This window comes from Paroedura picta, chromosome 11 (genome assembly GCF_049243985.1).
Source record: "Paroedura picta isolate Pp20150507F chromosome 11, Ppicta_v3.0, whole genome shotgun sequence".
NCBI classification, from domain to species: Eukaryota; Metazoa; Chordata; class Lepidosauria; order Squamata; family Gekkonidae; genus Paroedura; species Paroedura picta.
Window position 1 is genome coordinate 18,703,214 of NC_135379.1, and position 25,390 is coordinate 18,728,603.

The following is a 25,390-nucleotide window of genomic DNA, read 5'->3' on the forward strand; positions in this document are numbered from 1 at the left end:
AACATAAGTACATAAGTGGGACAATCTGGTCACCTTACATAAGCAGAACTTTTTTTTTTAGCCTTGTATTGGAACAGTGAGGCAAGCCTCAAGGAGCAGGGCATTCTACAGTCAGGGTTATACTACTGAAAAAACCCTGCCTTTTATGACCACTTGCTTCACCGCTGCAGTTGGGGGCAACAGAGTGCAAGGCTTCAGAGTGCAAGGCTGGCATGCTGGAAAGTACAGGAAAAGACAGTTGTTAGGTGCCCCAGTTTATGATTCCAAAGGTGAACTCCGGCACTTTGAATTGCACTCTGTAACAAAAAGGCAGCTAGTGCTGAGTTTTCAGCACAGGGATGAAACAATACCCATATCTAGCTCCCAAGAGCAACCTGGTTGCTGCAATTTGAATACCATTTTTTAAATTGTCTTTGATTCTATATTCTTCCTAATTTCCAGGTGGGGCCTGAATAGCTCCCAAAATTGCAACTGATCTCAAGACTGCAGAGATTAATTTCCCGCTGGCAGGGGCTCATGGGAATTGTAGTCCATGAACATCTGGAGGACCACAGGTTGACTACCGCGATTTACTTCCATGCCATGAAATATTTCTGCTGCCCATTTCCACAGATTAAACTTCTGTTAAAGAGACAGGGCATTTTTCTTCAGGCCTACTGAAGTTCTGGTCTTCCACAGTCTGGTTTAGGTGGCTGAATACATATTTCTAGAGAGTTCACAGGACCTTAAAAAAAAAGTCACAGCAAGCTGCCTATGCCCCCTTGTGGCTTTTGATCACTTGCAAGAACCCTCCATCCTGCAAGAGGTTGGGAGCTGTTTTATTTGCTAAGGCAGTAATTTCTGGATTCCATGCTTTGTCCACTTTTCCTGAATTTCCACCACTCAACTGTTGCAGCTGCTTCTTACTTCTTCTGGACCAGTACTGTATGGAAGTAGTTTGTCTGTCAAATCAGTGGAAATTATTGGCATGAAACCTGTTTATTATGGCCAATTTCTGGTTGCAAATCCAATATGAGTTAAAGGCATGAGGGAATCTCATATTAAATAAACAGCACTGACACTTTCCCCCTTAGTAAACCAGATCTCAGCACATGTGCTTGAAGTCATTCCTACAGAGTTCAACAGCATTTATTACCCAGTACATAGGAGGGGAAACATAATGCCACTCCTAAAGTACTTGAAGTGCTGTCACAGAGAAAGGTTCATTCTCTGTTGCCCTAGAGAGCAAGACTTTATCTAACAGGCTTAAGTTACAAAGGTAGATTTCAGCTGATGCTTAGAAGTTTCCTAACAGTAAAAGCAATTCAACAATGGAACCAATTACTTAGGTTCTACCTCATTGAGATCTTCAACAATAGGCTGGACAGCCATCCAGCTGGCATGATTTAGCTTTCGATTTTCTGTTTTTGCACTAGGGGAGGGGTTGGATAAGATAGTCCCTTCCCAATCTATGATATAATTCTATGATTGGAACTGTATGGTTGTTTTCAATGGATGCAATGCTAGTTATTTCAAATAAAATTATGTTACTTGCTCTGGTTTAGGAGTTCCCTGGGTTCACAATTATAATGAGAATCATTTATACTGTGCTATCAGTGTTTTTTCGCCATCAAGTTACAGTTGACTTATGGTGACCCCATGGGGTTTTCAAGACAATTCAGAGGTGTTTTGCCATTGACTGCCTCCCTATTGTGACACTGGTATGGTCTGGAGGTCTCCCATCCAGGGCTGACCCTGTTTAGCTTCAGAGATCTGACAAGATCAAGTCTGAGTTATGCAGGTTGTGCCATCAGCAAACATTAGTATTTCCCAAAGTTTTTTCGGCTGTCATCCTCATTATCTCCCAGGCCACATTCCTAGTGTCCCCCCACACATAAATATGAGCTCACATCTCTTTCCTAGTGCTGTGCGTATTGCAAATTCAAAACACACTATATCGCCTATACTTCTTTTTTGGTTGTTATACAGTGACCATATTTTAGTCTGGAAAAAATGGGTCTTTGTAACCCTAGTTTACATGATAGTTAAAAGCTTTCATAAGTACACTAAATAACTGCATTTTTAATCAATACAACATTGTTAGATGTGACAGGATAATTGTCAGTGAAGACAGGCTTGCAACTTAAAGCTTGCTTGGTAGCAATAGAAAATGCTGTCAAGCCACAGCTGATTTATGGTTACCCCACAAGGTTCTCAAGGCAAGAGCTAAACAAAAATAGTTTTCCATTGCTTGTGCCTGTGTAGCAGCTCTGGACTTCCTTGGTGGTCTCTCAAATACTAACCAGGCCTGACCCTGCTTAGTTTCTTAGAGCTGTTGAAATCAGGCTATCCAGGCCAAGGGATACAACTCGTTTACAACTTTAAAAAAAAAACTATGGTTTTAGGATACAAAGAATTGCTGACTAGCTGGATCAATTGATCCCTTTTTAGTGTGCTACTACCAAGGGACATGAGAGCATATGATTTATTACTGAAGATGTTTTTAACGGGAGAGCGGTGTTTTATTTAAGATGGGTATGCCCCAGAAGCAGCTGGGAAAGAACAATATCTTGTTAAACAAGGCCACCTTGTGGCTATGTAAATTACATGCACATGAAAGTCATGAATGCTGTTTCTTTAAATACAAACAGAAGTGAAAGGGGCGGTTTGCAGTAAAAATACGATGACGAAATGAGAAATCTATCCCATGGCTTGTGACAACTGAAATATTTTAAAAAATAAAAATGTTTTCGAAAAATACAAATATTGTTCTTCTCATTATTTGTAAGGACCAAACCAAAACAGTATCTAGATGTGCTCCATTTTCAATTATTACTTTTCATCAGTGGTTATGTCCTAAATCATAAAACAGTCAAAATTAATGAATTACAATTTTTCCATATTCATACCAAAAATTATGTCATCAAAATTATCAATCGCCATATCTCTGTTTACATAATTGTATACTTTCTAGGGATCTTCTTTCTATGAATAATTCCTAAAAATATATGAACACACTCATTTAATGTATGTCTATATGCATAATTAAGTATAATGCTTACTCATATGAAGTTACTTCACATAAAAATGATACAATACCTTATTACTCAATAGTTCAAAATACAAGTAATAATATACTCAGGGCTTTTGGCTCTCACAGGTATGGAGATATTTGTCAAAATGACCACTCCCAAAATCTCATCATGACTCTGTGGTTTAAAAGCAAATTTGCTCAATTTCTTAAAGGTACATACTTTACAAAAAACAGGAAAGGTCCATAGCTGTGTTTTAGCCCCGTGGGCTAAAAAAAGTTATGCCTGAAAAAAAAGTTATTCCACTGTATATCCCATTTCCAGGAAGTGGCTCATGAGGGGAGCATCCAGCACGCGGTTCTTGTTGGCAGCAGAGGTTAGGGCCCGCAGTAATGAGTATAAGCTACATGTAGAACAGATATCAGGGGAAAAAATTCACAGATTAGTTCAGGAGTGGAATTGGCTACCTAAGGAGGCTGTGAGCTCCCCCTGTCTTTAGGTAGCAACTGGAGAAATATTTATCATGGATGCGTTACGCTGATCCTGCATTGATCCTCAATTGGACTAGAAGGCCTTCCAACTCTATGATTCTAGTTTATAGGCTGTATTGCCCCTTTTCCCCATGTGTCTTCAAATTAAACCTGCCTGGATAGCCCAGGAAAGCTTGATCCCATCAGATCTCAGAAGCTAAGTAGGGTGCTGGCAAAACCACCTCTGAAAGTCTCTTACCTTGCAGCCAAAGCATCCATCCATCCATTCAATTTATATTACTTCCCCTCACTGTGACATCTCAGGATGGTGAACATAGAACCAGTAAAACAGAGCATACATCAACGATTTTTAACAGTAAGAACAGATCATAGTAGTCATCATAAAAGTAATAACAGTCAAAATCCAATGTAACTTGGGAGCATTGAACAGCTTGGTAATTGCAACAATTAAGAAAGAAGACCATGAGCTTGCATTGTCCATTAGGGACAATGGAGTGGTACAACTGTCTGACAGAGTTGCAGGGAGTCCTTCCATTACTGGCCTTCAGCCAAAAAGCCTGGGAGAAGAGCTGAGTACATTACATATATGCCATACAATACAATAAATAAATAATCAGCAAATTTTACATGTCTAGGAAGGAATGAGGACCGTTTTTCCCTTCCTACCATTTATCCTCTCAAAATTATAACACCAAGTTTTTTTCCTGCTCATTTTAAAAATATTTAGAAATATTTGGAGTTCCTATTTAGAAATATTTGGAGTTCTACTTTGCATACATTGCAGAATACATTGCAGCAGGCGCTTTCCTGACTTCCCTGGGCAGGCCATTCCACAAGGCTGGAGCCACAATGGAGAAAGCACATGCATGGGCAGTTGGTGCTTTTGCCCATTTGCAGACTGCATCTGCAGAAACATATTCAAGTATTTAAAAGGGTGCCATATAGAGGATGGAACAGAGTTATTCTCTCTTTCCCTGGAGGGATGGACCAGAACGAAGCGGATTAAATTAATTCAAAAGAAATTCCGTCTAAACATCTAGAAGAAGTTACTGACAGAGCAGTTTTTCAGTGGAACAGGCTTCCTCAGGAGGGGGTGGGTTCTCCATCTTTGGAAATTTTTAAACAGAGAGGCTGATTCTGTGAAAATTCAAGGGGGTGGCAGGTTACAGAGGATGAGCGATAGGGTTGTTGAGTGTCCTGCATCATACAGAGGGTTGGACTAGATGACCCAGGAGGTCCCTTCCAACTCTATGATCCTATGATTCTAAGCCCCTGCTGACATGAGCAAAGTTATCATGAGCAAAGTTCTACCAATAGCAGGGGCCAAGGCTAGGAAGGGCTTTGTATGGCATGGCCAATAACTTCCATCGAGCCCACTAACAAATGGGCAGCCAACGGAGCACCCGCAGAATGGGCATCACATGTATGCTCCCATCTAGCTCCTGCCAATAGCCGAGTCGCAGACTATTCTGTGAGAAACTGCGACACCTGGCAGCCCAAACAGCCTAGCCAACAAAGCCTTTATAAAAGCGTAACAAATCGGAATGGGCACGTGCTTTTACTTGCTGAGAAAATGCGTCGTGTGGGAGAAGCTATTTAGGATTAATGGCTCAGGAACACGAAGCGTTAGGAGAGGGAGCGGCGAGCTCCGTCGTCCCCCGTTCTTCCCCGCCTCCCCCCATCTGTTTGCCCCCTTTCGCCACTGACAGTTGTTTCCGTTAGGAGAAGGCGCGCGCCGGCGAAGGAGGCACATCCCCGTTAAAGCCCCGCCCCTCCCGGCCTTTTCTGCCTGGCGATTGGCCGGCGAAGCCGGCGCTCTCTGCAGTCCCGGCGATTGCTGCTGAGGCGCTTTGGAGGTGCAGCCGCGGTCTCGGCGGCCGGCAAGACGCGCACGAAGCCTCCGCCGCCCCCGCACCCCCCCCCCCCGCGTACGGGAGCGAGCGCGGCCCATCTCCGTCGGGACCCGTGGGCAGGCGACAGTGGCGCCGTTGGAGACGCGGGGTCGGGTCGGGGGGCGTCTCCGGAGAGCGGCGCCTGGTCGGCCGCCGAGGGGCGGGAACAAAGGCGCCCGGCCGGCACCTGTCCTGCGCCGCGCCCCCCGGGCAGATGGCGTCGTTCGGCCTCGGGGGGCTCAACGCCTCGTCCCGCAGGAAAAGCGTGCAGTCCCGCAACGCGGCCGTCGAGAGGCGGAATCTCATCACCGTCTGCAGGTGGGTGGCCTCCCGGCAGGGCGGCGGCTCTCGCAAGGCCAGCCAGCCCGCCCCCGGGACGCGCACGGAGGGGCCGGGCTGCCAGGGCGACCGCGGGGGGGGCGGGGGGGGGGTGACAACGACGACTGGTTCCTGTCAGTCGACCCCCTCCAGTGCGGGCTTGGCATAGGAAAGGCATCCTCCTCTTCCCCTCCATCCCGACAATCGGCATCGGTGTACGAGAACTCGCCGATAGAAGAATGGCGAAAGCCTCGGTGGCTGGAACCAGGGCGGAAATGGCAGGGCGCTGTTCCATATGGGAAAAGACAGCCTCGTGACAATTTCCCGTGTTCGGTTCAGATAATTGTAGGGATTGGCCCTGTTCTCTTCTGTCTCCCTGTCCCCGCCCCTTGCACTTCGCCTCCAAGAAGGCTGCCTGTCCAGTGGCCTCTGGTAAGGGAAGAGTGATAGCCTGGATTGAAATGAATCAGAGTTGGAAGGGGCCATACAGGCCATCTAGTCCAACCCCCTGCTCAACGCAGGATCAGCCCAAAGCATCCTAAAGCATCCAAGAAAAGTGTGTATTCAACCTTTGCTTGAATTCTGCCAGTGGTGAGAAATGGGCATGGTAAGTGAAGGGGGACGACTAAATCAGAGCCAAGACTGAAATTCTCTTGCCTCTCTGAACCCATCAAATTTTTACCCTGTTTAGTTAGCTAGTATCCTAACCTGTATTGGGTGCCTTGGCCTCATATTTGAATAACTGTTGTTAATGCTCATTTAGGTGGCACAGGAGAGGCTATGCTATTAACTAATAGCCATCATTTCCAGTTAGGCCTGACTCATCATAGGTCTTTGTTTTGGTCAGCATTATTGTATGTAATCTGTTATCCATAATATCAGTCTGGACAGTGTAAGCATAGTGATCCAAACTCTGGTGCTTAGTGGGGGAAGTGTCTTCTGGAGAAAGAAGCCTTCCTAGCCCAGATTGTAATGGGTTTAATGGTTTTTAAACAGACTGTTGTAAGTAACCTGCCACGAGCCAGTTATGACAGTGGCAGGCAATAAGTCAACATAATAAATAAATAATAATAGTAGACTCTAAGAGAACTAAGCAGCTGAATTCAGGGGAGCTCTGAAAGGAAGGCATTTAAGAACTAAGGAAATTGGGATAAGAAACAGGTGTGTCAGTGCAAGGTCCATTCTCTAGCCCTGTTGTCACAGGGAATTAAAAGATGATGAATAAAATCCTCTGGGTGGGGGTGTGGCTAAAGATGTCGTCCTGAGAGGGTGGCAGGGCATCTGCTCTGCTATCTCTGAAGCCTGACAGGGGTCAATTGTGCAAGCAATTGGCAGAAAAGAGGAGGGGTACGCAAACCCCACCTCACCTTTCTACCCAGGAAGTTCTTGGGGCCGTCTCCAATCCTTTAGGGAGTATATCTCCCTGGATTATAGGCTGTCAGCGTTCCAGGTCCAGAGGACGACTGCCATTTTCTACCTCGGACTTTCTTTTCTTTCTTCAATCTTAAAGTATCTGCTTCAACCCTACATGATGATTTACCACAAATGAACGCTTTGAACTGAGGGGAGGACATCGGCTGAGTTCCAAAACATCATTTACTGCAAGTATCTCTCGTTTTTTTTTTCTCCGTCTCTCTTCCTGCATCAAAGCCCTTTGTTTCCCCCCTCCTCTTACTCTGCTCTGCCCGAAGCCACCTCGTTAAGAGGCAGGCTAATTCTCCTAACTAAGCAGAAGAAGGACTCAAATCAACTCGAATTAATTGGCAAAAGCTCTTATTGTAATTGTTTTGGTTTTCGAAGATAAGATAAGCTGTGAATGGGAAAATCTCACGAGAACTCTGTGCCAGCACGAGAATCTCTGCCTTCAATACGTCACATGCCTGTGCCGGAACATTAGAGGATAAAACAGAGGACCTCTACTGGCCACTCGTAAAACTGTTTGGGGCCGGTTTTTTTAAAAGTCAAAATCATGTCTATGTTAAAAAGATTGGCTCATCTAATAGAGATACAAACCCAAGATTACAAAGTATTTTTAGATGGATTGATCAAAAATATCTCCAAGGAGATCCAAGATGGCAAGGAAGAAGTTTTCAATAGGAATGATGGATCAATAACAGTGACTGATGACAGCTTTAAACAAGGTGGAAAACCAACAGCAGAAGAGAAATCTGAAATTCATATCTTCAAGGAGATCCAAGATGCCAAGGAAGACGTCTTTAACAGGAATAATGGATCAATAACAGTGGCTGATGACAGCTCTAAACAAGGTGGAAAACCAACAGTAGAAGAGAAATCTGAAATTCTGGAGACGGAAAATGGGATGCCGGAGTTCTGCAGCCCAGATAAGGACACCCTTTTAAAAAAGACATACAGCCATCTCAAAGCAACAGTGTACAAAAATCAATCAAAAGAAATATGGATCTGCAGTGAAAGTAACCCATTTAAAGGATCTCTCTGGGGAAAAAATTGTATTGATACTGGAGTCCAGGAGGTGCAACGGCCTCAAGATTTATCGATGCATATTCTGCGGGAAAGAGTACAACTGCACTTTCTACACCAAAGGCCAATGGGACAGAATATAATTTTACGGGAACGACAAGATGTAGCAAGCCTCGAGATGAGACCCCCTTAAGAAGACCGAAAGCTCATATTGTTTTATGTTTAATGTTATACTGTATTCTATATTTCCATTTTTATGAAAAAGGGGAAGCAGTGTCTCTTTCTCTCTTGTTTTTTTTTGTCTCTTTTCTTTTGTAGGCATATAGGTAATATAATCATTAGTGCTGAAAATGTAAAATGGGGTTCCCCCCCCCCCTTATTTTTTATTTCTTCTATTAGGGTATTGTCCTAGGACTAAAGCCTACACTGACTTGTAGAAAAAGTTTAATGTTAAGCTTTCAACTTAAATCTGAAAATATATCTGTCAGGATGGTTCTTAGAATGGGTCAAGCACAAATTGTTTTGTAGATGTATCAGAACCAAGGATAAGGAGAAGCTATAGAAGACTGAAAGCTTATATTGTTCTATGTTTAATGTTAAGCATTTAATCTAAACCTGGAAATCTTATTATTCTCTGTATTAACAACATATACTGTATCCTACATTGCTATTTTTATGAAAAAGGGGAAGCAGTGCCTTTTTTCTCTCTTGTTTCTTTTTCTTAGTAGGCATATAGGTAATATAATCGTTAGCGTTGGAAATATAAAATGGGGCTTTCCCCCCTTATTATTATTATTTTTTTATTGGTGTATTGTTATAGGGCCAAAGCTCATATTGATCTGTAGAAAATGCAAAGCTCTCAACTTATACCTGTCAGGATGGCTCTTAGAATGGGTCAAGTATAAATGGTTTGTAGATGTATCTGTATTAAGGATAAGGAGAAATTATGAAATCCTTTTGTAATTTTTTTTCTTTGTACATCTTTAAGGCAAAGCCCTACTTTCCTCTCCCTTTATCAGGGTATTGATACAGGGCCAAAACTCATACTGTGCTATAAGAAATGTTTAATGTTAAGCATCTAACTCAAACCTAGAAATATCTGCTAGGATAGCTCTTAGATTGTATCAAGCAGTTAATGTGAGGTCTACGATCTCTCAAGTAAGTTGATTAATAATAACTTTTCTTTTGTATATCTAAACAGGCCTTTTTTTTTAATGTAGTGGAAATGTGGATGGCTCTTAGACTCATGGCTCTTAGAGTTTTGGGCAAAAGTTTATATCACTGTGGAGTCAATGTGGGGTCGTATACTCTCAAATGATGATTATATTTCTATCTTTATGAAAATAAAAAAAATCATTATAAAAAAAAAAAATAAAATCCTCTGGGTAACTGGAAGGACCATGCAGTAGGGAATGTTAACTTCATAGATATTTGCCTCAAAGAATTCAACTACTGTCATTCTCCATGCTCAGTTCTCAGTATCTCCCTGTTCACTTTGTATCAGCTAGTTTCTGCAAAAACGCCACATGCTTTTAAAGTTAACATCTAAACTGCTGTAAGCAGATGAGACTCACAGTTGCTCACAAAAATTAATATTTAAAAAATTGCGTCAATGATTTTGTTCTCAATTTCTTTTACCTGACCTGGATTGGTGAAATTGTTTAATGCAACTCTTAATTAAGCTCTTGCATGGGGACTTATGGTAGGTAAAAATGGCTTCCAGGCAACCAAGCAAATCAACAATACTGTTGCACATGAGAGTTTTCTTCTGCCAGAAATGTATACACAGTAGTTACAACTTTCTGTTAAAGGGGTGGGCAAAACGTGGCCCTCCAGATGTCCATGGACTACAATTCCCATGAGCCCCCGCCAGCATTCACATTTGCTGGCAGGGGCTCATTGGAATTGTAGTCCATGGACAACTGGAGGGCCACAGTTTTGCCCACCCCTGGTCTATTGTATTGCCTGGTTAGAGGGGAACAGTGTCATGCTATGACTGCTATATCTGCTGTCTGTTTGAGTGAGAGAGAAAAGGACTTGTCTGACAACAGCAACAGTATAACTATATATTCCCAATACTGGGTAAATGTAGAGGTTCATTATTAGTAGGCATAAGGCTGTCTTAGACCAAAGATTGTATCCATGGTTTTGAGCAGCGGGTCTGATGAAATGATATTAATGTGTAAGGTATTCTTCTAGAATATTTGATAAGAGCTTGTGATTTAGCTAGTGAGCACAGACTACTGAAGAAAATAATTCATTGTGCTCAACATTTTGTTTTTGCCTCTTTATCAGTGGATTGCAAGTAGTAAAAGTTACGTAACATTGTTTTTTTAAAAAGAAAACATCTCGGAAAGCATAATAATTGGCTTAACTTCTGCCTTGGATAAACTGGTAGAAAAAGCCCCACATAAAGAGAATTAGTGTGGCTCCTACAAAAGGAAGTTCTACTTCAACAGCCTTTGAGGAGTTGTTTTCAATGTGTTAAGCATGTTCATAAGGGCTGACTGGTAAACTTTTAAAACACTTTCATTAAAGTGCCTTGGCAAAAGCTCCAGAATAAACTTGAAATAAGATTGTGAGTCCTATGGATTGGTAGGAAGTAGAGGGAAGAAATAAGTAGAACATTCTGACAATGAAAGGAAATAGTAGTTTGGGGTAGGATGGGGTTGGAGAAATCTATATTAGGACTTGTTCTGTTTAATTAACTTGTATAAGGATGATCAGTTGAGGAGCAAGATTTGTAAATGACACCAAATATCAAATACCTCCTTTGACATTGCCTTCCTGATCACATCAAGGCTTTGTTTTAGGGCCTCCTAGCCCCAAGGTACTCATTTCCTATAAAAAGGGAGCAGAGACAAACATTCTTGTTCTCATACCTTGCTGCCGCTGCTAGAATCCTTCTCCCTTCATGTGTAGGATGGTAATTTTAATTGTTCTATTATTTCTTCTTATCAAAACCTGATCATCTCTGTATTTTTTTCTCTATATGTACTAGATTAAACTGTTCGTATGTTGTTCCGGACCATCTTGATTTATTTTCAATACAATTCCTTTATATTAACTTCTATAAGTTTGCTTTTAAGATTTTTTGCCAGGTACTCCCTTTGTATACACAGGTAGAGATCTCGCTGTTACTGCCTTTTGCATTGCTTATTAGTCTCCTAGAATTGCTAATTCCCCAATCATAAATTCAGGAGACATCTATTTCTAGTAACAGTGAGCCCTATAAAGGGGATGACTAGCTACTGGTAAAATATGGTTTTCAAAACCAATAAAGTAGTCTGATGTTACTGTCAGCTCCCACTCAGTAGGAGTACCTTGCTGGTGACTTGCTTTATCTTCTTACATTTTAATTAATTTGAACAAATTGGACCCTAACATTCAGTGGAGAATTTTATTTTAATGCTAAAGCATCAAATTTATTAAAATATATTATGTGGCACTGCATGAGCAAATCTCAATATAGTATACTTTTTCTATTCTAGGTTTTCTGTCAAGACACTGATTGATCGTTCATGTTTTGAAACTATTGATGATTCTTCCCCAGAATTTAATAATTTTGCAGCTATTCTGGAACAAATTCTAAGTCATCGCCTCAAAGGTATATAAGCTGTACTTTTGCATGGCTTTATGAAAGTGTCCTTTTCTAATTGTGTAGCAGTTCCAATGTAAATGAGTTCCAATGTAAATATGTTTTAATTGTAATTGTAATGGATTTGTCATAAAGATCCATGAAGAGCCTGGAGAACTCAAACTGAAATTCATAGGGCTGTCCTTGAATTACGAATCACCTACAGGCTTCCTTTAAGGAAGCTGTTAGTCTGCAGGACTGGCCAAACTGTGGATCTCCAGATTTCTGTGGTCTGCAATTACCATGAGCCCCTGCCAGAATGGCCAGTTGGCAAGGGGTTCATGGTAATTGTAGTTCGTAGTCATCTGGAGAGCCACAATTTGGCCACTCCCGTGAGATATACATTTGAAATATTATCAGTTTAATTCCTTATTATAATTTCCAAAAGGGCATAACAAATTTAGAGTACAGTGGCATCTTTAAGACCAACAAACTTTTATTCAAGGTATGAGCTTTCGTGTGCGCGCACACTTCCTCAGATTCATTGAATAACTGTGCATGCATATGAAAGCTCACTGGACTCTAAATTTGTTCTGCTGCTTCAGACCAAAACGGCTGCCCACTTGAACCAAAAGATCGTGTCATGAAAATTTCCTTTTTCATTCACCTTAGATGTCTGCCTGTTATTTCAGTGAACTTTTCTCCCTCTACACTAAAGAACCCTCCCCCCCAAAAAAATGTTTCAGTAAATTAGACAATGAGGTCCAGGTTTAGACTCTTGAAGAAGATAATGAAAAATTTGACACTATTGGGTTGATAGAATCTAACTGCACACTAAAACCTTAGTAGCTAAACAATGTACAGTAATCAGAGTGACTCTGCTGCTGGGAAAACAGAGCCTGCATGAATATCTGCTTCTGAAAACATTTTTCTATCCTATATTGTTGGAGTCCAGCTTAATTTTGGATCACCTACCAGCCCAGTTTTCCTTCTGAATCAGTTTCACATTTCCCCTTTACAGCATTTTGTGCTGACCTCTCCCTTTGTTTTAGTTTGTTGGAATATAGACTGCATTTCTATGGCTTATCTACATTGGTCTCTTTGGGTGCCCATACAGTGGCCAGCTAATCCTCAGCATCTTGAGTTCCTTCATGCCATCCACACAGACAGGCCAGGTAGATGCAAGAAAGTGTGGTTGTGAATCACCACCGGTAAATTGCTACCAGGCAGAAGCAACAGAATGATGCTGAGTAGCTCAACCAGAGAAGATGGCCAACCTTTCTGTGCTGACAAATGCAAATAGCAGGTTGACATTGAGTGCTCTGTCATGGAAATGTGTTCTTTTCTTCTTGCTAGAGTACAAATGGCTTCTTATCTCTAAGAAGGTCAAGGCATTGAGCTTGCCATATGGAGTATCTACCCTCCTTGCCATTTGCATCTGTCCTGAGATGCTACCTGCAAGGGGTAGCATTGTGAATTTACATCCTATACTTTTGGGACATTTCAGAATGCCTCTTTCAGACAAAGTGCATCAGCAAGCTTTAGACTACGCTGTTCTTCGACTTTCATATTGTAATTAGCATTAACCTGTGCTACAAATCTTGAAGTTTTCTTTCAGAGTAACCCCCTCCTAACAATAGGCATGTGTTCTTTGATCGCATAAAATATTATCAGTTTTAATGATTTCTCTCTCTTTCTCCTTGTTATCTGGTTTAGGTCAGATATCCTGGTTTGGCTATGAAAGCCCTCGTAGTTTTTGGGATTATATTAAGGTTGCTTGCCGTAAAGTTTCACACAACTGTATCTGCAGCATAGAAAATATGGAAAATGTCAGTTCTTCAAGAGCTAAGGTCAGAAAGCACTATTGTCTGGATTTTCTGACTGTTGTTAGCCACCCCAAGACTTTGTAAGAGGCGCAGCCAGTCTGTATGTCCAATTAATAAACAATAATAAACTTCAGAGTCCAGAATATGTACAGATGATGCTTTGCTTGCTGTTGAAATAAAATGGCTATGGCAGTGTTGCTCAGCGCACACAACAGTGATCTATAACTGCAGAAATACTGTCAATAGACCTTATAATCTAACATTTCTGATGAACTTAAAACATTGAATGCTGGTTGGTTAGTTGTAGTAAGAGATTATGTGGATTATGTTTTGAAATATAATAACCTTTTAAATTTATTATTCAACTTGCATTAGTGAATTGTAGAAATAGAACCTGAATAATAAGTTGCTATTTTAAGTGTCCTGTAGATTTGATGCTGTTCCTAAAATGCTGTATTGTTAAACATTTTGCCTCAATGCTAGGGAATGAGAAATGCAATATAAGGTGAAAGCTTCTGTTGAGCTGGCTTCTCGTACTGCTGATATATTTAATATGTTCAGGTATATGGTACTCTTCATCTAAAAATAATTCAACATTGCTTGATAATTTGCACGTGGCATGCTGACAAAAATTGTGCCAGCACATACAAACTAAAGTATTTCTTAGATATGCTAGCAATGGAAGAATGCATTCAAATATATATAAGAAATATTGCAAAACATCAGTATTTGAATTCAGAAATGTAGCAGAAGCTACTTTTAAAACCTATTAAATAACTAGAATATTATAAGCTTTGGGCACAACTGCATGTTTATCCTTTTTCCAGATTATGTATCCTATATTTCCAGGAACTGTTAAACAAGTAAATTAAATATTTACTTTTTATTATTTATTGCTAACTTTCTAGTCTACCCTTCCCTGGAAGCTCAGGGTGGAGTGCATAATTCAAGACATACAATTTAAATTTACAAAATTAGAAATATAAAAATCTTAAATTTAATTTTTTTTAAACTCAAAAACTAATTTGCTCAAAGCCACATTTTTCTCAAGAGAAGAATGGTCCACATAAGACTGGTACTGCAGCAGTGACACTGACTTCCAGTAGAATTCTGGGTTCACTTCAAGGTATTAGTTTTAACGTTTAAGGTCATATACGGTCCAGGCCTGGCGTATCTAAGGGACCACCAGGCAGGCACTGCATTCAGTGTCTACAAATCGTCTGGCAATACCCAGCCCTAAAACATTTGACTGGCCTCGACTAGGGCTTTCTCGGCCCTGATCCCTGCCTGGTGGAATGAACTCCCTGAGAACATCAGGGCCCTAACAGAACTATGACAGGTCCATAGGACCTGTAAGGTGGAGCTCTTTCGTCAGGCTTATGGTTGAGGCCTGTTCAGATAAGCAATTACACCAACAAAAGGGCCTCCCCATTGCAAATCAGAGACCTCATACCGTCTATTCCAGTGGTTCTCAACCTGGGGGTCAAATGATCCTTTCACCGGGGTTGTGGCAGGGCAAGAAGCTTGGCTGGGGGGGGGGGCATCCACACAACAGCCTTGTGGGGTAAATCGAGAGAGATCATCTGTCTGGAGCGGCAGAAAAGAGCGAGATCAGCATGATGGGACATGAGGCAGAACTGAACTGAGAAACCCGGAAAGAAAACCAATTTATATACAATCATAAACAATAGATCTTCACGCCATTGGTCAGTTTCGGTTTAATTTCTGTGAAAGAACACTACCCTTCCTCATGTTGTGAGGTTCACCACAACATCAGGAACTGTATTAAAGGGTTGCGACATTAGGAAGGTTGAGAACCACTGGTCTATTCCGAACGAAGTTCAGTGAAGACATCACCAACTGCTTGGTTATTTTTAACTGTTAATGTTTTTTAAATGTTTTATATTGTGTTGTATTTATTATATGATGTCAACTGGCCCAGGACAGAAGACCCAATAGGGACAGTCTACAAACAAACAAATAAATTCTGTAACAGTACCTAAATGGTTCAGTCCTAAAAGATGTAATTGATCCTATCTTTTTTTTTTTTCAGGGAAGGGCTTGGATTAGAGTAGCATTAATGGAAAAACACTTGTCTGAATATATTTCCACAGCTTTGAGAGACTTCAAAACAACCAGGTGTTTATGTCCTTTGTTTAATAAAATATTATAATGGACTTAAACTTTTCAATATAATTCTCTTGCTACTTTTTCAGGCATTGAGTCATCAAAAGGATTTTTTTTTCATGTCAGAGTATAGCAAATGAAAGTTAATACAACTTTATTTAAATACTTTGCACTTGATTAGTTATGTTTGAATTTGATTGCTTTATATGAAGAATATCTCAACAAAAGTTTATCGCTGTTACAACATGGCACACTAGGAAGGCATACTCGAAACACAGATTGTATCTGCTTTAGAGTGTTGTGTGTAGAATTAATCATACAGGACTAGAACCTGAGCCCTTGTCTTAAACAAATATAGCTGAGTAATTCCAGTGAATTTGCAGAAGACTTTACAAATATACAAGCAAAATTGGATATTCAGTTTGGACTACTACTGAGCAAATAATTGTATTAGCTGTAAATTTGAGTTTGAGTTATCAGTCTTAGTCATTGTTGCCAGTTCCTTGCTCATACCCAGAGTAAACTATGGTAATGTGTATGCCTTTGAAGACTGTCAGGAAACTTCAAGTACTGCTCATGGGATTTTAAGAGAGGCCTGCCATTTCTAAGCTTAGAAGATTACCTCATTGGAAGTACTGGATTCCAGGAATGGCTCAGATCCTTCTACCTCCACAATTACTCACCTCTGGATTTGACCTCTCTCATTTCACATCACCCCACTACACATGAGGGCAGATCCTCTTACCATACTAACTCAGTAAGAACTATGGTGACTCCAGAAGCAGGACTTCTGTAGCCTGCCCTGGTACTTCGTCTCTCATTTCTATACCAGAAGCAGCAACTTTGGAGGGAGGAGCAATGCTTTTTTCAAAGCTACCTTGATGGATCTAAATTTGTTGGTCTTAAAGGTGCTATTGGAATCAAATTTTGTCGTTACTTCAGACTAACACAGCTACCCACTTGAATCTATCTTGATGGATCTAAGGTAGACTTCAGAGGCAGCACCTTTGCTTAGTTTTAGTAACTTGCATAATAGGAGTGACAAATAACTGGCTCTAATGGCTTGAACTGGAAATCAATATATTTTTCAGAAGATTCTATGAGGATGGAGCAATTGTCATGGGAGAAGAAGCAAACATGCTTGCTGGTATGCTGCTGGGCCTCAATGCTATTGATTTCAGGTATCCTTTTTATAAAGCTGGATTTAAGTATTATTTTTTTGTACAGGATTAATTCGGGAACAGGGAAAAATATATTTATACCCTTTGTATAGTATTTGTTACAGTTTCAGATTCTCTTGCACAAAGGTGTTTAATCTTTATTTTGTTTTCTGAATAATAGAGAAACTTAATATTAGTGTGCAGCAATAAATAGTTTTTCTACAACTTCACGTAATTGGAATTTTTGAGAATGGTACTTTTTCTTTAAAAAGTTGAATTCTGTCGATGCATTTAATATGTTTAAAAGCATACTGCAAAAATGGAAACTTTGTGTGGAAGTAAAATGGTTGAGTTTCCGTAGTCTAGATTCTAATCTGTTCCTTCAAATACTGAATGCTGTTACTGTTTTCTTGCATTGACAGCTTCTGTCTTAAGGGAGAAGGCCTGGATGGTAATTATCCAGCTGTGATAGACTATACGCCTTACCTGAAGTTCACCCAAAGGTATATTTTTATTCTGGAAACTTACTTTTTTCTTCTTTGATTTATTACCTGACACTTCCAGACTGGCTGGCTTGTGGCGGGTTACTAGTAAGATCCCCACAAGAAAAACATAAAAAATTTAATCATCACCCTCCCCCAGGGGGGATAAATGGGGGTCAATCAGCTTTTCCAGCTGTATTGTGGAGGGGCCCATAGATCTTAATTGCTCTGGCCTGAACCAAATAGATGGCAGAAGAGTTCCGTCTTGCAGGCTGCTGTGGAACTGGGAAAGTTCCTGCAGGGGCCTCAGCTCTCCAGGGCGCTCATTCCCCTAGGTTGGGGCCAGGACTGAAATGGCCCTGGCACTGTTCGATACCAGGCACACCTCTCTTGGGCTGGGAACCACCAACAGATTTGTAACTGCCCAGCGGGGGCATAACGCAATAGGCAGTCCCCCAGATACGTGGGGCCCAGACTGCAGAGGGCCTTAAAGGTCAAACCCAAGACTTTAAACCTGACCTAGGACGCAACTGGCAAGTAATGCAGCTACCTCAGCACTGGCTGGATGTGGGCCCTCCAAGATGTTCCTGTGAACACCCTTGGTTCACACGTCAACGTTATAACTGGTTATCTTTCCTCTTGACAATCATTTTGAAGTCAGTTTCCAGCATGCTCTGATGCTTCTGTGGTTGAATGTGCTCCTTTTACTTTGTTTTTGATCTTTATACGCTCATGAGTTGTAAAGGAGTTGTTTGGGAACAAAAGGAAGTGAACCCGTGGGGGGGAAAAACAGCCTTTGAAGGGCAGTGGAGCCCAGCTAAGTAAGTTTCCATTTTTAAAAAAAGCCTTTAAACAGGCTCCCTGTGAAAGCCAAAAGGTGCTGAGGAGCATCTCCTTAGGGGTAACTCCTTTTATAGATATATTGATGATTATGGAATTGTTTCTTGTAATTGATGTGATGGTAGGGCAGACCTTGACACTGAGGATCTAGAAAGACTGGACGGTGAAGATATAGACAGACTTGACAGCCATTTAAAGAAATTAAAACTTGGAAAATATATGTTCAGGCTACGCTTAGAGAAGATGGTTAGAGAAGACAGGGTTGTTTGATCTAAAAATGACCCACTGCAGTTTGAGTACATACAGGTTGGTGGTTTTTTTCATCATGCTTAACTCCGAAGAAGTGTGCATGTACATGAAAGCTTACCCAGAATTAAAACCAACTTTGTTGGTTTTAAAAGTGCCACTGGACTCAAACTTTTATTTATTTACTTTGTAGACTCTCAGTTTGTAATCTTAGTTTGCAACCATGTTACTGTAACTTGTTAGAATCATAGAATAATAGAGTTGGAAGGGATATCATTGGTCATCTAGTTCAACCCCCTGCACTATGCAGGACACTCACAACTCTATCACTCATCCTCTGTAACCTGCCTTACCTCCTCAAGCTTTCACAGAATCAGCCTCTCCATCAGATGGCTACCCAACCTCTGTTTAAAAATTTCCACAGATAGAGAACCCACCACCTCCTGAGGAAGCCTGTTCCACTGAGAAATTGCTCTAACTGTCAGGAACTTCTTCCTGATGTTTAGACAGAATTTCTTTTTAATTAATTTAATCCCATTGGTTCTGGTCCATCCCTCTGGGGCAAGAGAGAACAACTCGGCTCTATATCACCGGTCCCCAACCTTTCTGAGGTCAGGGACCGCCTCCGGGGGTGAGGGGAGAGCTGACAGCCCGGGTGCCGCGCACACGTACACGCACAGCAGCTGCGCGCAAATGTGGATGCGCAGTTGCCGCACATGCATGTTTTTGCCACCAGGGGGCGCTAACGGACATGCACACATTTGCCACACATGTGCGTTTTCGCCACCAGGGGTGCTGCTGCGCATGCACGGCAACTGCGCGCATGCGTGTTTGCATCGCCAGCGTGCTGGCGGCCGCGCCTGCCTCTTCCCTTCCTTCTCGCTGTGGGGGGGTGGGAGGTTGATGACCCCCGCTCTATATGACAGACTTTTAAATCAGGGGTAGTCAAACTGCGGCCCTCCAGATGTCCATGGACTACAATTCCTGGGAGCCCCTGCCAGCATTCGCTGGCAGGGGCTCCTGGGAATTGCAGTCCATGGACATCTGGAGGGCCGCAGTTTGACTACCCCTGTTTTAAATATTTGAAGATGGTTATCAAATCCCCTCTCAGTTGTCTCCTCTCCAGGCTAAACAGACCAAGCTGCCCCAACCTTTCTTCATATATCTTGGTCTCTAAACACCTTACCATCTTTGTTGCGCTCCTCTGGACATGTTCCAGTTTGTCTACATCCCTCTTCAACTGGGGTGCCCAAAACTGAACACAGTACTCCAAGTGAGGCCGAACCAGAGCAGAGTAATTACAACATTGTTGTAATGTCTAAACTGGATGAGATAACACAGTCTAATCTATTTCTTCTTTATGAACCAGAATTTAAATATCTCATTATAAATAACACAAGTCTAGGGGAAAAGTACTTCTAAATTACTCTATTAATTCTTATCAAAAGACTTCTCAGCAAAAGTCTATGTGGAATGGACCTTTCTAGCACTTGGAAGCAAAATATCTTCGCAAACTCTGCTGAAGGTTAGCCATGTTCAGCATCTTCTTTCTTAAACATTAACAAAAATTTTCCTTTAAATGTAATTGCTGATAAAATACTTCCATTGTATAAAGGTACCATACATAGTAAAAGTGATTAGGCAGTTTTTTTCCATAGATTTGCTGCCTGAGCCATGCTGCCTGAGTAGAATCCATGCTGTCCATTCTCAAAGGCTCCAGTTAAAGGCTTTTACGATGGGAGAGGCCATGTTCATGAGAATAGACTGTATTATGCTGACGATATAAGGCATCTTGGCAGAGTATGGTGGAAAAGGACATGATACCCAAGTTCCCATCTCCCCTCACCAACACAGCTCATAACCTATGTCACAGGGTGGATGAGGGTAAAGGAAAGGACAACAAGCATGCTGCTTTGAGCTCTTTGAAGGAGTGGCAGGATAAAAATTTATAGGTTGATATGCCTTATTCCTAATGATGGGTCCATCTTGCTTTTTTTTTCTTGTTTAGTTTTATAGCCCCTGCTGTGCTTTGAGGTAAAATTAAGGAATATTGAATAGTGTCTTACTTTTCTAATGCAGATAACATAATTGGTGCCTCATCAAGTTGTCTGCAGCATAGTGGTGTGTGTGTGTGTATGAAAGGGAGAGATGATGAAATTGTATCCATTATTCTCAAAGAACATTTATGAAGTAGTATGGAGATTTTTCAGCTAAATTTTGTAGAAAGTTGAGTTTAGCTTATATTTTGTTCCTCAGTTCTGACAGCATCAGTAGTGATGAAGAAGAGCTGAGAACATTGGGCAGTACCGGCAGTGAAAGCAGTACTCCAGAAAATATTGGTCCTCCGTTTTTCATGGATGAAAACAGCTGGTACAATAAATGCAAAAGAGTTGAACAGAAATATCATCTTACACTGGAGCAAAAGGTAAACCCTTTGTTAAGATACAAGTGGTTGAAAATGTGTGGACTTTGACATGCTAATAGTAAAAGAAAAATTAATAAATTTCATTGTAGAGATGTGTACTTTATGTGTACTTTACCCTTCTCTCCTCATATGCATTAAAAAAGTCCAGGAAAGAATTTAAATCACACAAAAACATCACTAAAACCAAGCTAAAGTGCTCACATAAAAACAATAATAGGAAGAAATGCCAAATGAAATAACAACAAAAAGTGTTTACGCTCTGGTGGAAGACAGCAACAGAAGGAGACAGATGACTTTCCCTGGGGAGAAAGTTCTGGAATTTGGTACTATGACCCAGTAGGCCATTTCATTGGGTTGTCACCTACCTGATCTCAGGAAATAGGAGGCATCTGAAGCGGGAACTCAGAAGATGACTCCAGTTGGTTTGGTAGGTTTGTGATGGTGTAGGTGGTCCTTCAGGTATGCTGGTGCCAAGCCATGTAGGGATCTAATGGTCAATACCTAGTACCTTGAATTGTGCCCAGGAACAGATTGGGAGTAATTGTAGATTGACCAAGACTGTAGTGATCTACAGGCCCATTCCAGTCAACATCCTCACTGTAGTATCTGTACCAGTTGGTGCTGCTAAGCACTTTTAGAATACATTGCAGCAATCTAATTAAGGCAATCCATTAAATTCTATATTAGATCCTTAAATCCTGGATTAGACCTTGATTGTCCTGCTAGGCTGCTAGGGTGCGGTGGTATGCTCGTCAGACTTATGCTGATGCATCACTTTCACTTATAAATAGTCCCCTAATCTTCCATACAGTTCCTTCAGAGATCTTATATGTTGTGGTTGCTTTAAAGAAAAATTTGCAGGTCCCCATAAGTAGTAAAGCCAGTCTAAAACTCAGTGAACTATACTTGAATGAATACCAAATGTGAGCTAGCTCCAAGGAACTTTTTGCAAAACAAATGAAAAATCTATTAAAAATTTGCACATTTTGTAGCACCATAAAGGACTATGTTGTTGTTCTAGGGTTATCTGGAAGAATTAGTACGCCTTAGAGAGGCTAAGCTGGCGGAATCCATCACACAAAACAAGCTATTACGTCAGAAAATAGAAGCTATGGATGTGGCCCATAAAATGGAAAAAGAACAGCTTGAGTACATCATAGTGGAACTTCAGGATCAGCTGTAAGTTAAATGCAGAGCAAAGATTTTACAAGAGAAATGATATTGTGGGTTTCTTTTTCCTTATATAAGTGCAGTTTGAATGCTGAAGAAAGCTTAATCTAAATCCTGTTTGGGCTGAAAATCCTCGCAGTAAAGGTAAAATTGTTTGGAATATGTTTTACCTTTTAAGCCTTTAAGCTGTTGTACAATTAACAAAAAAAAGATAATATAAGAGAGCATATACTATATTAGAATCGCTGGTTCAATAAGCAAAGAAATATAATTGGACTAAGTCAGATTCTTCAAAACAGCAACCCTTTTACTGCAGTAAAATGTTCTTATGTATGAAGTGCTGCAGAGACATTTTTCTGAATAAATTCTGCTACATCCACATGTTCTAAATATACTAAGTGTGTTCATAATGTAGACAACTAGAATATTATCGTTATCTGAAGGGCAGTGAAGTATGAAGAAGTGTTTGGAGGGATGGGAAAGGCATTTAGTATAGCCTTGCTAGAAGTTTCCTGAATGTCAGATCCTTTTACATATCCAAGGAACTAAAGTGCCCTGAAAGGTGGTATTAGTGGCTCTTCCAAACATGCTGTAGAATAGGAAGTGGAAAGGGGTAATAATGTACATCAGTGGTCCCCAACCTTCATCTGGTCGGGGACTGCCTCCGGGGGTGGGGGAGAGCCAGCGGCCCGGCTGCCACAGTTGCTCAAAAACGCGCAGGTGCATTTTGACCACCAGGTGGCGCTAACACGCATGCGCAGAGTTGCCGTGCATGCACGTTTTGGCCACCAGGGGGCGCAAACGCGCATGTGCGGCAGTTCCATGCATGCACGTTAGCATAGCTGGCGCGCCGGCTGCCACACCGGCCTCTTTCCCCCCCTCTCGCTGCAGGGGGGGAGGCAGGCGCGGCCGCTGGCGGTCCGGTACAATGGCCTTTGCGGCCCGGTACCAGGTCGCGGACCGGGGGTTGGGGACCCCTGATGTACATGATAATTTGTGTGTGACCCAGTATAGGACTTTCTATCCCAAGAGTTACTGTAGTTTAATTATGTCTAACTAGTAATTAAGCTCGCTGTAATAACAATACAGCGGGCGCTAGGCAAGGGAGCCCCCGGCAGCCGCGCGCAGGGTGGCTGGCGGGGGCTCCGTGGCCGGTGGCCTGATGTGGCGAGAGGCGCTTTGCGCCTCCGCCGCATCAGGCCGCTGGCAAGGGAGCGGCTCGCAGTTGCACCTGCCAATTGGCCCCGCCGATGGTCTGTCCAGAGGAAAGGGCCAATCGGCACCCTTCCTCATCCCAGAGCCCACCCTAACCCCTCCCCCTAAGCCCTTACAGCTTTATTTAGTCCGTGGCACCCGCGGTGCCACGGGTGGGGTTAAGATCTGTCTCACTCGTATGTTTTCAATCATAAATAATGCTCATGGCCTGAAACTTAGTGAAACTAGTGGTACATAACATTTTAAGAAATTATAGGATAAAATCACATGCAGGATAAGGAAAGTACCGGCTCCTATGTTACTTATTCAGAACAAATAGATGATAATATTTTAGACTGCTGTCTTATTCCTGTGTTTTGAGTCGTGTACCATGGTTGACCAAGCTAAGTAAAGTTTCTAGTTGAATTACTCACCTGTTCAGTTCTCTGTTCATAATGTTAAGGTTAACATAACATAACAAGGTTAACTTAACCTTGTTTGGTAAGATACTTGGTAATTGTTTCAGGCTCATCTCTATTCCTTTTCATCATTTTTCAATGAGGCCACTGGGCCTATGATTGAAGCTTGGAATAACATCAACATTTTAGCTGACTGCCCTGGCCAAATTCACTTAATTTATCCTCAGTGGGGGAGTGATATTCTTACACACCCAGGCCTGGCTCCTAACTACTGAACAGTCCTCTCTCAGAGGCGGCAGAAAAAGAACTGAGGGGAGAGTGCTAACCCCTCCCATATCATGTGACTTTGGGCGGGAAAGTCACCCTCTGTAGGGGAGGGGTGAGCACTCTTGGGAGCTTCTAGAATTTTATATGTATAAAAGCTTGCGAGTTCCTCTCCGTGGCAGGCCTGCGATTCCGCAGAACCCATGTGGGACTGCACAGAAGCCACGAAGATGAACTAATGAACTTTTAGGAAGAGGCCTTACTTAACTTTGATTTGGTGTGGGGAAAATAAATTGTCAGCTGAAAATAAAGATCTACAAACTCCCAGAAAAGTTCTGTTCTCATCTTTATATAGTATCATGTATGTATTTGATTCTTAGATTCATATGAAAATGGAAGCATGATTTTGCTGGACAATTAATCAGTATTCAGCCAGACAAAGAAGAATCTGGTATTTGATTTTCCGGTGTAGTTTTAATCCCTAAATCATAGTAAAGAAACATATTATGAAAAGCGTTTAGATTTGAGTTCAAGTAGCACCTCAGAGCGACAAGAATTTCATAACCTAAGCTTTTAAGAGTCAAAATTCTCTTTGTCAGATATCAGTAGCAATGAAGATGTCCAAATCCTTATATGGATTTTGGGGTGGGGGGGTTCTATTGTTCTGATCTTGTGGATGAACTCAAGTTCATCAAATTCAGCAATCTCATGTTGTAAAGTCTTTTTTGAAGTTTCTTTGTTTGAGAACCGCCACTCTTAGGTCTGCAATGGCTTTTGAATGTTGCAGTTTTTAATGTCAGATTTGTCCATTTATTCTTTTGCAAAGGAACTGATCTGTTTGTCTGATATGAAGTGAAAGAGTATTGTTGACATTTCATAGCATGTATAACATTGGAAGATAAACAAGTAAGAACCTCAGATGAGGTGGCTGGTTTTGTTAGGTCTGGTTATTCTGCTGTCGGAGTGCCATATTGGACATTGTATCTCCAAGTAAGCTGAGTTCTCCTCTGGAGTACTCTTTACAAGGGCAGTGCACAGGGGTATTTTTTATTTTTTCCCCTTGGTGTTTTAGTTTTTATAGTTCTTTCTTTAAACACCTGTTTGTTTTTAGTCTTGTTCTCCATTGATTTCTTGGTGGGAAGTATCTGATGGTAAATTTTCCTATCTCCAGTCAGTTTCACAAAATTCTTAGGAACTGTATCTGTCTCCAAAGAATGTCTGATAAATTTGGTGAGTTTTTCTATTTTTAGGCAACTAACACTATCATGTGCTGAAAGCTCACGCTTGGAATAAATCTTTGTTGGTCTTAGAAGTGCCACTGGAGTCTGATTTTGATGCATTTGCAGAGCAGTTATGGTGGAATGTGAAAGTGGCAGCCAAGTTGTGGTGACTTTGTAAAGTTTTCAAAGCAAGAGATGAACCGAGCTGATTTGCCATTGCCTGGGCTTCCTTGGTAGTCTCCCATCCAACTACCAGTTCTCCCATCCAAGAACTGATTCTGAGATCTGA

General features: G+C 41.4%; 1 protein-coding gene across 3 annotated transcripts in view; it reads left to right on the plus strand.

Moving 5' to 3' along the window:
• Positions 1–5,269: 5,269 nt before the first annotated feature.
• Positions 5,270–25,390, plus strand: part of RUNDC3B (RUN domain containing 3B) — a 39,604-nt gene continuing 19,483 nt past the window's right edge. Inside the window, exons 1-8 of one of the 3 annotated variants that reach the window (XM_077304189.1) lie at positions 5,270–5,712; positions 11,643–11,758; positions 13,445–13,578; positions 15,608–15,693; positions 16,776–16,862; positions 17,264–17,344; positions 20,666–20,834; positions 21,856–22,013. In XM_077304189.1, coding sequence (XP_077160304.1) covers positions 5,609–5,712; positions 11,643–11,758; positions 13,445–13,578; positions 15,608–15,693; positions 16,776–16,862; positions 17,264–17,344; positions 20,666–20,834; positions 21,856–22,013 — 935 coding nt within the window. In that variant the 5' untranslated portion in view covers positions 5,270–5,608. Of the gene's footprint in view, positions 5,713–11,642; positions 11,759–13,444; positions 13,579–15,607; positions 15,694–16,772; positions 16,863–17,263; positions 17,345–20,665; positions 20,835–21,855; positions 22,014–25,390 lie in introns of all 3 variants that reach the window. The other 2 variants (XM_077304188.1, XM_077304190.1) reach the window with 2 other exon arrangements.